Here is a 12,666-nt window from a genome sequence, read left to right as displayed (position 1 = left end):
TGATGGGAGCACGTGGAGTGACAGGCCGGGCTTCTCGGAGACCTAGCCACGTTTGGCTTTGAGCTCCCAAAGTGGACTGGATCTCCACCTGTTCCCTCCAATAACGTCATCAACAGCCCTGCTGTCCTACCTGTGGCTACAGATGTGTGCACAGAGCAACAGACGGGAAGCCCCGGGCTGGGCAGGGCTGTCTTGGCCAGGTACGGATACCCACCTGAGCTCGGCTGGCCCCCTGTGGGTCTCCCACTCAGAGCTCTCCCCAAGGCCCGAGAGGTGTCACCAATCCAGGCTCAGGTGCCATCAGCCCAACACTGCAGCCAGACTGGCAGCTTTGAGTTTGTGGGGAAAAAAAATCAATCGAAATACCCTTCCCTATGTAAACTATGAGTAAGCAGAGGTTCTAGAAGTCAAATTACATTTTAAAAACTAGAGATTTGCTACCTTAACTCCAGATTCTTTTTTACATGAAGGTTTGGTGATGAGCACAGCATTCTTGAAGTCTGAACACCCCTGATTTCTCATCAGAAGCTGCAGTGGTTCCAGGCAGTGGTGGGGAGGGGCCACTCCCCAACCTAGGGTTAAGGTTAGAGCCACGCATCCCTGACCATCATGTCCTGACATGGCACATGGGCAGAATCCATGTTGTGACCACTGGATGCCCACGGCGGGTAAAGCTGCCGAACTGCATCACAGGTAAGCCAGCCTGACGGCACAGGAACAGGGCCAAGAGGCACCCCTCACCCCCAGTCACGATGGTGACAGCCCCGCACACTGTGCCCACAGGATTTGTGCACGCTTCTGCGTCTCTGCTGCGTTCCAAGAAAGAGGTGTCTCAACAAGAGCGGCCCCCACCAAGCCCACCTCCTCTCCCGAGAAACTTGGAATTCCAGCCCCACTCCCCGTGCCTGGAGATTGTAAGGCAGAGGCAACAACAGGCAGAAAATTTCAACTTTATTTGGCCAATGTGTCCAATTCCAATATTGTGGTAGAAATGCCTGAAGAACTGTCAACATGTGATTTGGCTCAAGCAAGCATCCTTGGCCGTCTCCCAGCCTGGAAACGGAGGGTCCTGGTTCTGCCTGGTGCAGGCCTCAGGCCACCCTGGATGTCACAGAGCAACGAGGACCCTGGCTTGGGGAAGGAGGGGGCTGCAGCTGCACCCTCCAGTCACGGGGGGCCCCTGTGACAGAAACCTGAAGTCACCATTTAACCAAACGATGCAGGAGCCACGCTCCACCATGGCAACACCACATGAGGTGAGGGACCTGTCCAGACCGGCCTGGTCCCGCCCCACACAGGGGACAGGAGTCCCAGGGAGGCCTGGCCAAGGTGGAACAGACACCCTGACTTCCAAAAATATCTAAAAATCCCACAGATGGAATTTTTTTTTAAAGTGATAGTATAAACCTAACAGGAATGAGACATTGCCAGCGTGAGATTCCAAAACATTTTAGCGAGCACTCTGGACAGAACCATGTACAAAAAAGTACATCACAATTAAAAAAAAAGGCCCACCAAGATGGGCTGGGCTGGCCTGGAAATAAACCCCTTTCCAAAAGTTGAAAAGCAAAGGAAGACGGGTTCAGATTTACACGTGTGTTAGAGTGAAGTGTGGCTTCAAAAAAGTTCCCTGCATTTCCGATCGACGCTCCCTCTCCGGGAGGGTCTGCGGGCGTCCCGAGGCTGTGCTGCTGGGTGTGCAGCCCACTGGGAGGTGCCAGGTTTGGGTGCCCAGGTCTGGTTTTCTGTGTTACAGTTCATCTTTCACAGCTTTTTGATCATCGTCTTCCTCCAGATCAGGCTCTTCTGCTTCTTCGAGATCTTCTAGATCCTAGGACGGAGGATGAAAAGGAAGGGAAATGAGATGTCCAGGCCAAGCTGGCATGCTGAGGCCCCCACACCCATGCCAAGCACGCCAGGGACCAGCTGGCCACTCGGACGCGAGCAGCCAACTTCGGTCTCTGTGAGCAGATGTGCGTATATGTGGGGTGGGCTTCCCAAGGAGAGTGAGGCATGGGGACTTCTGCCCACAAGACAGGGTGGAAGCAGAGCTGGTGCTGTGGGAGCCCAGCCCACGCCATCCAGGAGGTGAGCACAGGGGCCGCCCCAGTGTGAAGACCAAGCAGGGAACTGCTGGTGTGTAACATCCACCCCTGTAGCCCTGGAGTTTGAGAGGCCAGTGACAGCCCATCAACCACAGCAGCACAAACGGCCCTGGCACTCCTCACCTGCCCCCCGTCAGCAGGTCTGCCCCCTCGTCCCACATCCCCGCGCTTCCGGGCGGGCCTTGCGGCCTCAGCTGACCATTCCCTCCACCACCCTGCCACACCCTCTTGGCCCGGCACTTCTGACATCCCCTCCACTACCCCCAGCTGACCCTAGCTGACGTGGACAAGCCTGAGCTCACACCCAGCAGAGCACCTCAGCTTGACAGGGAACGTGCCAGACGAGCCTGAGAAGATTCCTGAGCAAACACCGGCACCTAAAAACCCTTCCAACTCCCCCGTGTAGCGCTGCCCGGCAGCACTGAGAAAGCATGTCCCATGGGCCGTGGGGTCCAGTGACCACTTACATCGTCATCCCCGGCTCCGTCCTGGCCGCCGCTCTCCAGGAACTTCTTAAAACCGTCCAGTGTCCGCTCCCCATTGTAGTCGATGACCTGTGGGGAGGGGGATGAGATGCGGGAAGCGGTCCTACCTGACAGCCCCCCGCTGCCCCTGCACACCCTTCCCACCCAGCCCTCGATGGCGGGCGCACCATCCTGTCGGCGCTGGCGGGGAAGAACTTGAGTGTGGGGAAGCTGTGCACTTTCACCGCCTCCACCTCGTTGGCTGTGGAGTCCATCTTGGCAATGACGACGTTCTCGTGGTCCTTATACGTCTCTCCCAGCTTATCCCAGATGGGGGCCAGCTGCTTGCAGTGACCACACCACGGGGCGTCTGTAAAGGGAGCCGTTCTGAGTCTTGCTCGGCTGGAAAGTGCCCTGCCCCACCGAGCCCTGAGGAGCTGGAGGGCCTCACTTACAGAACTCCACAAAGACATTCTTTTTCTCATCAAAAGCGACCTCTTCGAAGTTCTTCCCAACGAGCACTTTGACAGGCTGCTTGTCCCAGTCATCAGGCAGCTCCTGGCTCATCAGGTGGGGCTAGAGGGCAGGTAGAGCAGGGTCAGGCATGCGCGGTCACCCAGGGACCCCTCCGCTGCCTAGCTGCTTCCAGAGCCTCAGGAGGAGGTGAGCGTGTGAGGCCGGGCTGCTCCGTGCGCCACCAGGACCCTCAGCAGTATCCCTAACCCACCCCCAGACATGGCCTGTACCTTGATCTTGCCCTCCAAGAAGTGGTGGCAGAACTCGGTGATCTTCTCTGCCGTCAGCTCATCCGACTCTGGCTTGTACTTGGTCATCTCCTCCTCCAGCGTGATGAGGCGCACGGCCGGGCACTCCTCCTTCTTCAGGCCGAAGAACTCCAGGATGCGCTGGTTGTCGGCGTGGTCGCTGTCGATGAAGATAAACAGGATCTTGGGGGAGAAAAGGCACGTTGACGGCACTGCAGGACAAGGGCTCCCTCTGCCTCCCTGCTGCCCACTCCCAACAGCTGGGACCCCGAGACTAAACAGGCTGTCCTGAGGCAGGAGGAACACTCTGGACCAGCCTTCAACCTGGGGCCGAGCCGCCCGCAGGCCACCGGGAGTGCTCACCTTGCCCTTGAAGCTCTCGGCAGCTTTCTTGAAGTTGCTCAGCTTGCCCTCATAGTCAGACACGCTCTTCGGCAGGAACAGCAGGATGTGAGTCTTGATTTCCCCTCCGAAGATCTTCGGGGCTGTCTGTGTTAGAAACGCAAGTTACTTGGTCTGAGTCACAAACCAAACTGTTGACACAGGCTGCTCTCTCAATGGCCCCAATGCCACCACACGCCTGGACAACAGCAGGGGCTCTGCAAGTGGGGGTCCCCACGACCAAACATCATGCCCCCCGAACCTCCCCCCACCAGGGGCAGGACCAGCAGCACAGAGCCACACCTGCTCAGTGAACTCGATGACCAGGGGTAACTGGTTGTGCTTGATGAAGTCCAGAAGTTTCTCCTTGGTGACCTCCCCCTCAAAGTTGTTCCGGCCTTCGTCAAACTGTGGAGAGAGAAAGGTGTGGATGCCGAGGCTCTCCACAAAGCCCCCTATCGCCCCAGCCGGCCGGACTTCGCCAGGAACGCAGTCTGCAGCATTTTCCTGTCTGGGTTTTGTGCGCAGTCGGGGGCAGGACCCACGTGCCTCCGTCCAAAGCAAAACCAGGTGACGGCTGCAGGGACATATCCTCTGGGCACCAGGCAACAGTGAGGTCACTAGGAGCGCACGCAGGCTCCCCACGAACACCGGCAGGCAGCCTCCCACGTGCCAGGATGGCAGCAGCTGACCCAGACCCTGCCCCGACATGTTCCTGACAAGCCATGAGAACCCCACGTCCTGGGTGCCAGGGGACTTCCTCATTGCCAAGTCCCTAAAACTGCAGCTCTCCAAGTGTGGGCCTCACCCCTGTGGGTCCAAGGCCCTCCCAGGGTGGATGCAAGGTAAGAGTGATTTTCACAATCATGCTCAGACGGCAGGGGCCCTGTCACCCTTTCCCCCCCGGAGTGTGCAGTACGGCGTGACATTATGTCAGACTACAGGCAAACAGGAGAACCCAGCTGTCTTCTGTTTGGGCAGACATTAGGTACCAGCAGAAATCTAAAATACCACTCTTACCCCTAAAATGTTGTTTTCTGGGAAAAATTAATTTTCACAAAAATATCTTTTTTTTGGGGGGCACATCATCTAGCTTGTGGGATCTTAGTTCCCCAACCAGAGACTGAACCCAGGCCCTCTGCAGTAAAAGTGCGGATTCTTAACCACTAGACCGCCAGAGAATTCCCCCAAAATGTCATCTTTGATTAACATGTAACATTTATTATTGTTATTTCAGAATAAACAAGTTATTTGGTTTTTTTTAAATTTCTCAGTTCTAACTTCTAACACTTCTAACAATAAAAATGGATAGGTGTAATCCACACAAACAAAAGCTCTTTGGGACTCCAGTAACCTGTTAAGAGTTTCAAAGTCCTGGGGCCACGAAGGGCGAGGGCTGCTGCCGCAGAGCCAAGAGGTGCGGACCTGCTCTGGATGGGGATGGCGGACACAGCTCCTCGTGAGGAAGGCTGAGCTGTGCCTTGGCCTGTCCAGCAGGTCAGGGAGCCTCCCATCACCCCTGTGAACTCAAATGGGACTGGCAGAGAAAAACCACTCACCTTCCCTTCCTGGTCATTTCCTTCTGCATTTTCCTAAAGTAACTTCCAGAAAAGCAGGTGGCCACTTCCCACTCCCACCGCACTTACGTAGAGCCTGACATGTGGCTTGACCACAACACATGCTGCTAAGCAGGACCACACGGAGGGCCAGGCCCAGGGAGCTGAAGCCTCCTCAGCCTTCCCCACACCCACAAAGGGAAGGTACAGAGAAACAGGAAGGAAATGGAGGCGAGAGGCTGGCCTGGCCATGGCTGGGCTCCATCAGGCACAAAGTGGAGTCTCCATTAGAGGCAAATAGGCCGCCATCCCCACTCCTCCAAAACTGCCGTGCCTCTGTTGGGATGCAGTCTTCGACGTAATATTACCATGTTACACTATGTTCGGTGTCTGCTTTGGTAAAAACCAAACAGCCAGCCCTTGTTTATGTGGGGACAGCTGCAGGAGGCCTGGGGTCCTGGGCAAAGGCCACCCCTCCAGACCACAATGAGAATGTCACAAAAAGGTCCCACACCCACTCTTAAGCCCCCAGCTTCAAAGATGAAAAAAATAAATAAAGTAAACACCAAACAAAGATACAGGATGATCAGCTCTCAAACCAGTGGTCCAAGTTCCAACGACCTGGAACCCAGCTGACCTGGGACCCAAGCTGGGACTCTCGGGCTCAAGTTCTGCTGGAGCCCCACCCTCGCCATCCTCCCTCTCAAGTGGCAGCTGGCCGTTCCTGGGAGCCCCGTCCCACCCTCGAGGCTGCCCACGGGAAGACCCAGCTAACTTTAAGGAACTAGGCGAACAGCCTGAAGGAAGGGGAACAAGTAAAGGCAGATAATGGGGACCACAGGCTGGGCAGGAATCTGCATCTTCTTCCTCTCATCCGTGGAGCTGTCTGTCTGACTGCAGTTGTGACCCCTACTGACCCCCCAACACAAAGCCTGTGGGCTCTGCCAGGCTCTTGCTCACAGCTGCCCAAGGAAGCCATGCCGTTCCAGCACAGTCACTGGAAGCAAACGAGTGGAAGTGGGGAGGCCCCGCCCACTGGCACCAGACCTGAGGGGGTCGGCTGTGCCCAGCCTGCGTGAACACCAAAGACTTGAGGCCAAGAACAGATGAGCTACCGTGACTACAGTCTTTGCAGAACAAGGAACAATCGTGCTAACCTTCAAGGACATACGATCACCAAAACCATCGATCCAGTGTGACAAATGCCACTCCAGATCTCAAGGATAATGGAAAAGAACGGTGTGGACCAAGCTGATGAAAGGGGATTTTGCAAGCTCCACAGGCCTGAGTCTCCCAGTCCCTCACCCAGAACTGCAGGGTGAGCCCAGGACCTTCGTTCCACTCAATTCCATTCAACTCGGCAGGGTTTTTTCCTAATCAGCTGTTAATTACAGTTTCCTGGGCACTTTGGGGAAGACAATTGGCTAATTTAGCAATTCTATTCCCTTTAGGGGACATCATGAGGATGTCTACTGGGAAAAGAGAGCATATATAATGCCTTGAGTTCTTTCGAAGAAGGGGCTTCAGAAAGAGCTGAAAGCAAGCTGCCCCAAAACTCTGTGCAGCTGGGAGGCCTACCCTCGCCACATGCTCCCCACCCCCAGGTGCTGGAGGCTCAGCAGTGCCCCACCGGGAGTGCACACACAGTGGGGGGATCGGGCTCCCAAACACTGCGTCCTTTCTGACCACTCGATTTACAACTTTGCCGTAACACTACTTCTAACTACCTCCTAATCCTGGGGACAAAACAGGGCAGGAGTTAAAGGCCCAGCCCCACCCGCTGAAAACATGCCTCCAGTCCCAGCCCCTCCCCCACAGCCTTCCCTGCTCCTCCACTCAGCACCCAATCCAGGGACAGCTGTGTCCCAAGAGCATGGGTGCTCAGCCGGCCCCAGGCCCACTGTCTGGTGGCTAAGATAAAAGAGAGACCCCCATCGCCCACTCGGGTAATGCCATGCACACACCAATCTCAGCTGTGTCCTAGCAAGAGCGCAGAGTGGTTAAAAGACACACGGAAGGAATAACAGACACGGGGCTGGGGGAGCCTGGAGGAGCCCGAGGGAGCCCTGGGGCCAGGCTCTACCAACAGGGTGGGAACACATGCCACTAACACTCCAGAGTGGAAACAAATAGGAGTGACAGCTGCACAACATCGCAAATGTAATTAATGCCACTGAATCCTATACTTAAAAGTGGTTAAAACGCCAAACTTTGTTACATGTCTCACCACAGCTTTCCTTTAACAAGCTAACACACCGAAGCCGCCTGGCTTCCAATGAACACTGCACCGGGGCCACCACAGAAGCTGGAACAAAGGGCCCACAGCTGAAGGGCTGAAGGCCACTGTCTAAGAGGCTCCTACAACCTGACGTTGCAAAATGGGCCCTGATAACAGGTGGGCCTCAGTCCAGCAGCCAGCGCCGCCCGGGCAAGGTCCTCGAAGGCAACACCAGCCCTGCGGCACAGCACCGCAACTACCCACCCGGTGTGGGGGGAGGGGTTGCCCAAGGGCCACTCACCTTCTTAAAGAGGACAACCCCGTCCTTGTCCAGCTGGTATTTGGAGAACATGTCACTGTTGGACGTGATCCCGAAGGGGATGTCATCAGTGTCCTCTGCTGCCAGCAAGAACTGCTTGGCAGAGTCCGACTCCACGTCCTGGAGAGGAGAATCAGAGGTGGCCGCCGCCGTAACACCGAGAACCCCTGCCCTGGTCAGCAGCAGGGCAGACTGCGGTGTCCAGGCCACGGCAGGAGGAAGGAAGACCCGGGATGAAGTTCCAAAGCCTCTACCTTGAAGAAGCCGATGACTGCCACCTCGCTGGACTCCACCAAGGCCTCCGCGGCAGCCCCGTCAGGCAGCGTGCTGGCGGCAGGACCTGTGCGCTTCTTCAGCCAGTTCACGATATCGTCGGCTTCTCTGCCAGCTGCACCCAAACACATGCAGGGTCCACTTGAAACCAGGGGTGCGCCCACCCTCCCCGCCCATCTTTATCCGACCTCTCTGCCAAAACCAGAGCAAAACATCCTCTTGCCACAGAAAAGGCATCTTGTCTACATACCTGCCCAAATTCCAGGGCTAAAAAGGCTTTTCTGGGTATATGGGAGACTGTGGTTGTGTTTAAAAGAAGAAAAGGCAGTGATTACCTCTGGGTAATAAATTACAAGTCATTTTTTTCCCATTAATACCTTTGCATCTTGTAAATTTTCCTTGACATTTAAATTCATTAAACACACACGCACTTTCCCCCCAGTGGTCTCACACTAGGCTTCGTCTTAATCAGAGATGTGGCAGGATTGGAAGAAAGGGCTGGTTAGCAAGTCAGCCTCAAGGCCAGCTTTCCCCTGCGAAAGCAGGCTGGGCTCTACCGCCTCGCGCGCCAAGGCTAGTCAGGTGTCCTCGCCCTACATGCCTCCTGGACTGGCAAGAGGAAGAGATCAGCCCATGCACACCACCCAAGCAGATAAAACGAAAAGAAAGAAAACTGCTCCTCCTGAGACTGAGGCTAGTTACCCTTTTTCCCCTCATAGGGTGCGACTACCTAGTCCAACCTGGAAAGGGCTGCCAAATCTCATGTTTAAAAGGACTCTGCCTTAGGGGCTTCCCTGGTGGTCCAATGCGTAAGACTCCACGCTCCCAACGCAGGGGGCCCGAGTTCGACCCCGGGTCAGGGAACTAGTTCCCGCGTGCCACAATGAAGATACCGCGTGCCGCAACTAAGACCCAGCACAGCCAAAATAGATAAATATTTTGTAAAAAATAGCTTTAGGACTTCCCTGGTGGCGCAGTGGTTAAGAATCTGCCTGCCAATGCAGGGGACACGGGCTTGATCCCTGGTCCGGGAAGATCCCGCATGCCGTGGAGCCACTAAGCCCACAAGCCACAACTACTAAAGACTGCGTGCCTAGAGCCCGTGCTCCGCAACAAGAAAAGCCACCACAATGAGAAGCCTGCGCACCGCAATGAAGAGTAGCCCCCGCTTGCGCAACTAGAGAAGGCCCGCGCGCAGCAAAGACCCAATGCAGCCACAAATAAATAAATATTTAAAAAAAACAAAAAACAAAAATAAAACACTTAAGATAAATCTTTAAAAAATAGCTTTTAAAAAAAAAGCATTCTGCAGAGAGTTAGTGAAAGCTGTGCTATCAGTTACAGGTGGAATCAGGAAGAGCTGTCTCATCTACAAAGCCTTAGTGTTAGTGACGGGATCATGGTAACTCTGCATAAGGCACTTCCATTCCAAAAGAGAACATAAGTTAAAAGTGGGAGCAATAAAACAGCAGCCTACTGAGAAGACCAGAGCTGCTGACATCAGAACTAACAAGATGAGCTGCTCTAAAGAATTCTAGCACATAAGCCACGGAACCTGTTTTACAGACAAAGATTCTCCGCTGTCACTGGTACCGACCAGGCTACACAGGGGAGGCGGCCAAGCAGCGACTGAGGGCCTGTGCGGCAGACAAAGCTGGGCGTGGATTCAAGCTCTGCCACGACCGGCACGAGCCCCAGACCGGTACCCACTGATCTCCGCTTGCCCCTCCTCTGTGAAAGGCCCTTGCGCCCGCCTTGGTGGCAGGCACACCAGAGAGCCAGCAAAGGCTGACGTGTTGCTCCATTTGCTCAGCCTCCCTCCCCTTACTGGTCAACCTTAGGACAAACCTCAGCCTACTAGCCACCCCCTGGGATGACCCTCTCCACCTGAGAGGTTCAGGAATGAGAGAATGTTCCTCACACAACCCTCAGAGTCTGAACTAGACCTAGAACCCAGTCCAAGAATGGGTTCTCCTCCACGCCTCTGTTATCTTCCAGAACTGCAGGCAATGAAAGGACAGTGCTGCGGTCACACCTGTGTACTCTTTGGGGGACGCCGTGTCTCCGTTCTTGAAGAACTTGATGGTAGGGTAGCCACGGACACCATACTGCTGGGCCAAGTCAGACTCTTCAGTGGCATCCACCTTGGCCAGTCTGATCTCGGAACCTTCTGCCTTCAGCTTCCCAGCTGCTTTGGCATACTCTGGGGCCAGAGCCTTGCAGTGGCCACACCATGGGGCATCTGGGAGAGAAAGCAAGACCTAGAAGGCAGCACCGACCCCCTCCACTGCCTCCCTTCCCTTCTCCTTTGGTACTTCCCTCCATAAAATCCTTATCTTTGCACCAAGATAACCCCTCTGAACGCACAGGTTGAGCTGATAGCTTGGTTCTCTTGGGCAATATCGGATAAGGGCCATGAATGACAAACCACCAGCCCCAATCTGCTTTGTCTTCAATGATTAGTAACTTCCTACTACCTGCAGGCGATCAGGGCAGTTGAGTCCCTGGAATTTCCCTTTAGGAACCAAAGAAGTTAGGCAGCTAAAGCCACAGCAACCGTATACTCAGTGAGACTAATCATGAGTGAGACTCACATCTAACACGAGTTCTTTAGACTCTCTCTGAACTCAGGTTAGCAGCTGTGTTGGGCCTAAGATTTCCCCCTGAGATAGTCAGGGCTCAGACACTTATGGACACAAACAAAGCTTTTGGATTCTGGTTGGCAACACTGTTAATCAGAAGACAGCTGTTCCTGGTGGAAGGTGCTGAGGGCAGGGGCAGTGTTCTCTGGGAACTGGTCCAGGTGAGCAATTAGGAGACTGGACCCTGCATGGTCCTTCGTATTTGTAGAAACTTACACAGTCGACGCTATTTTACTTCGGCTAACAGTGACACCCTGCCATGTGGACCTCAGGCATAAAAGCACATCCAAGCTGTCTGCCCTTGGTCACCCTCAGGGTCCAGTTAGGCAGGAGGGATGCCCCCAGAACACAGACAGTGCAGGGACGCTGACAGCAGGTCTGTGGGCTGTTTCCGCTTAAGGATGCGCCTCTCCAGGGGCTAGGAGTCAGCGCGTCCATGGGGTGGCCGGAAAGCTGACAACCCTTTAGACCCCAACCCACCTCTGGCGGGGCCGGGGGAGGGAGGGTGGGGAGGGGAGCCCAGGACCGCCGCGCCCCCCCACCCTCCAGCCCCCCTCCGTCCCTCTGTCCCCCCGGTGCTCCTGCACCCCTGGCCCCTCCTCTGTCCCCGCTCCGTCCCCACGCCGCGGTGACGGCGAGGCCCGGCCCGGACGGACGGACAAGCAGGCGGCACTCACAGAACTCCACCAGCAGGTACTTGTGGGCCGCCAGCGCCTCGTCGAAGTTGCCCTTATGGAGCACCAGGACGTGGTCCTCCTCGTCGGGGGCGCCGGCGCCCGCGCGAACTAGCGCGGCCAGGGCCAGGGAGAGCAGAGCACGGCGTAGCATGTCGGAACGAACTGGGTGCTCCAGTTGGCGCCGCCAGGACAGCAGGCCACGAGAGCGCGCGCTGCCCGCCCCGCCCTTATAACTCAGGCCGCCAAGCGCGCGCCCGCCCTCGCCCACCTCCGATTGGCCGGTGGGCTCCGGGGCCCGCCTCCGCCGCTCTTGCATTGGGCGTCCACACAGGCCACGGCCCCGGATTCGGAATCGCTACGGGCACCTCCCTCACCCTCGCCCAGGATTGGCCGAGGAGCTCGCGCTCGCGCTCTTTCCCGGCCTCTCATTGGCTCCTGGCGGCGAACTTTCTCTCCCTGGCCTTGTGACTGGTGGCTTTCTCCTACACCTTCAGCGGGTCTGGAATGGCTGCTACCTTCGGGGGCCTGGGCTCTGCGACTCCTGATTGGCCGAGACATGCGCGCACCACGCGCGATCCTTCGTCGAACGTGGCAGTGGGGCGGAGTTCCCAGCTGAGGGGCGGAGCCGCGCTTGCGCCTCCGAAACCCCTCGTGTTGCTTTCTGACTGGACCGCGTATCCCCAGTTGACACCGCCCCCCAGCTCTGCAGGCTGGAAACTGAGCTGACGCGCTTCCGGCGCGCGTGAGGCCCGTGCGGCCCCTGCAGTGGCGGCGGGGCTCCGGAACGGGCGTCGCCTTTGGGGCCTCGGCGGGCGGTCAGGGCGCTCCCGGTGGCGGCGTAGCGAGGCGCAAGAGCAGCGCGCGGGGGGCGCGGGGAGGACCGAGGCAGGACGCGATGGGGACGGCAAGACTCGGCTGGGCCCGGAATGGGGCCGCCCGCCTGGTGATAGGGTCAGGGCCGGCACCGTCTCCTGCGGCACCTTCCCTTCCTCCCACCGGCTGCCAGTCCCACGAAGCAGCCCCTGGGTCGCTTTCAGGCGCCCGGGTAGACCCGCGCCGTCCACCAGGGGGGTCGCTAGCGGCCACCGAGCTTTAAAATGCGGCCGGGCAGCGTGACTGGGAGTGAGCGTAACACGCACCGGACGTCAAGACTGAGGACGGGTGTGAAGTGTACGATATTCCCTTGATGACTTTTTATATTGACATGTTGGGATATTTTGTATACGATGACTTAAGTAAAAGTATTAAAGCTTTTTTTTTTCCAGTT

At 56.5% G+C, this 12,666-nt stretch overlaps 1 protein-coding gene across 1 annotated transcript; it reads right to left on the bottom strand.

The window, feature by feature from the left end:
- Positions 1–934: 934 nt before the first annotated feature.
- P4HB (prolyl 4-hydroxylase subunit beta) lies at positions 935–11,613 on the bottom strand. Its single transcript, XM_007185873.3, has 11 exons — positions 11,400–11,613; positions 10,116–10,322; positions 8,062–8,195; positions 7,790–7,927; positions 4,018–4,122; positions 3,697–3,822; positions 3,316–3,516; positions 3,025–3,145; positions 2,758–2,939; positions 2,573–2,659; positions 935–1,831 (listed from the first exon to the last, which is right to left on the bottom strand). Exons 1-11 carry the CDS (start codon positions 11,548–11,550, stop codon positions 1,751–1,753), a joined length of 1,533 nt encoding a protein of 510 aa, XP_007185935.1. The 5' UTR covers positions 11,551–11,613; the 3' UTR covers positions 935–1,750.
- Between the last annotated feature and the right edge of the window lie 1,053 nt (positions 11,614–12,666).

The sequence above is a fragment of the Balaenoptera acutorostrata genome, chromosome 20 (assembly GCF_949987535.1).
Source record: "Balaenoptera acutorostrata chromosome 20, mBalAcu1.1, whole genome shotgun sequence".
Taxonomy (NCBI): domain Eukaryota; kingdom Metazoa; phylum Chordata; class Mammalia; order Artiodactyla; family Balaenopteridae; genus Balaenoptera; species Balaenoptera acutorostrata.
This window is presented reverse-complemented; position numbering and strand designations above follow the sequence as displayed.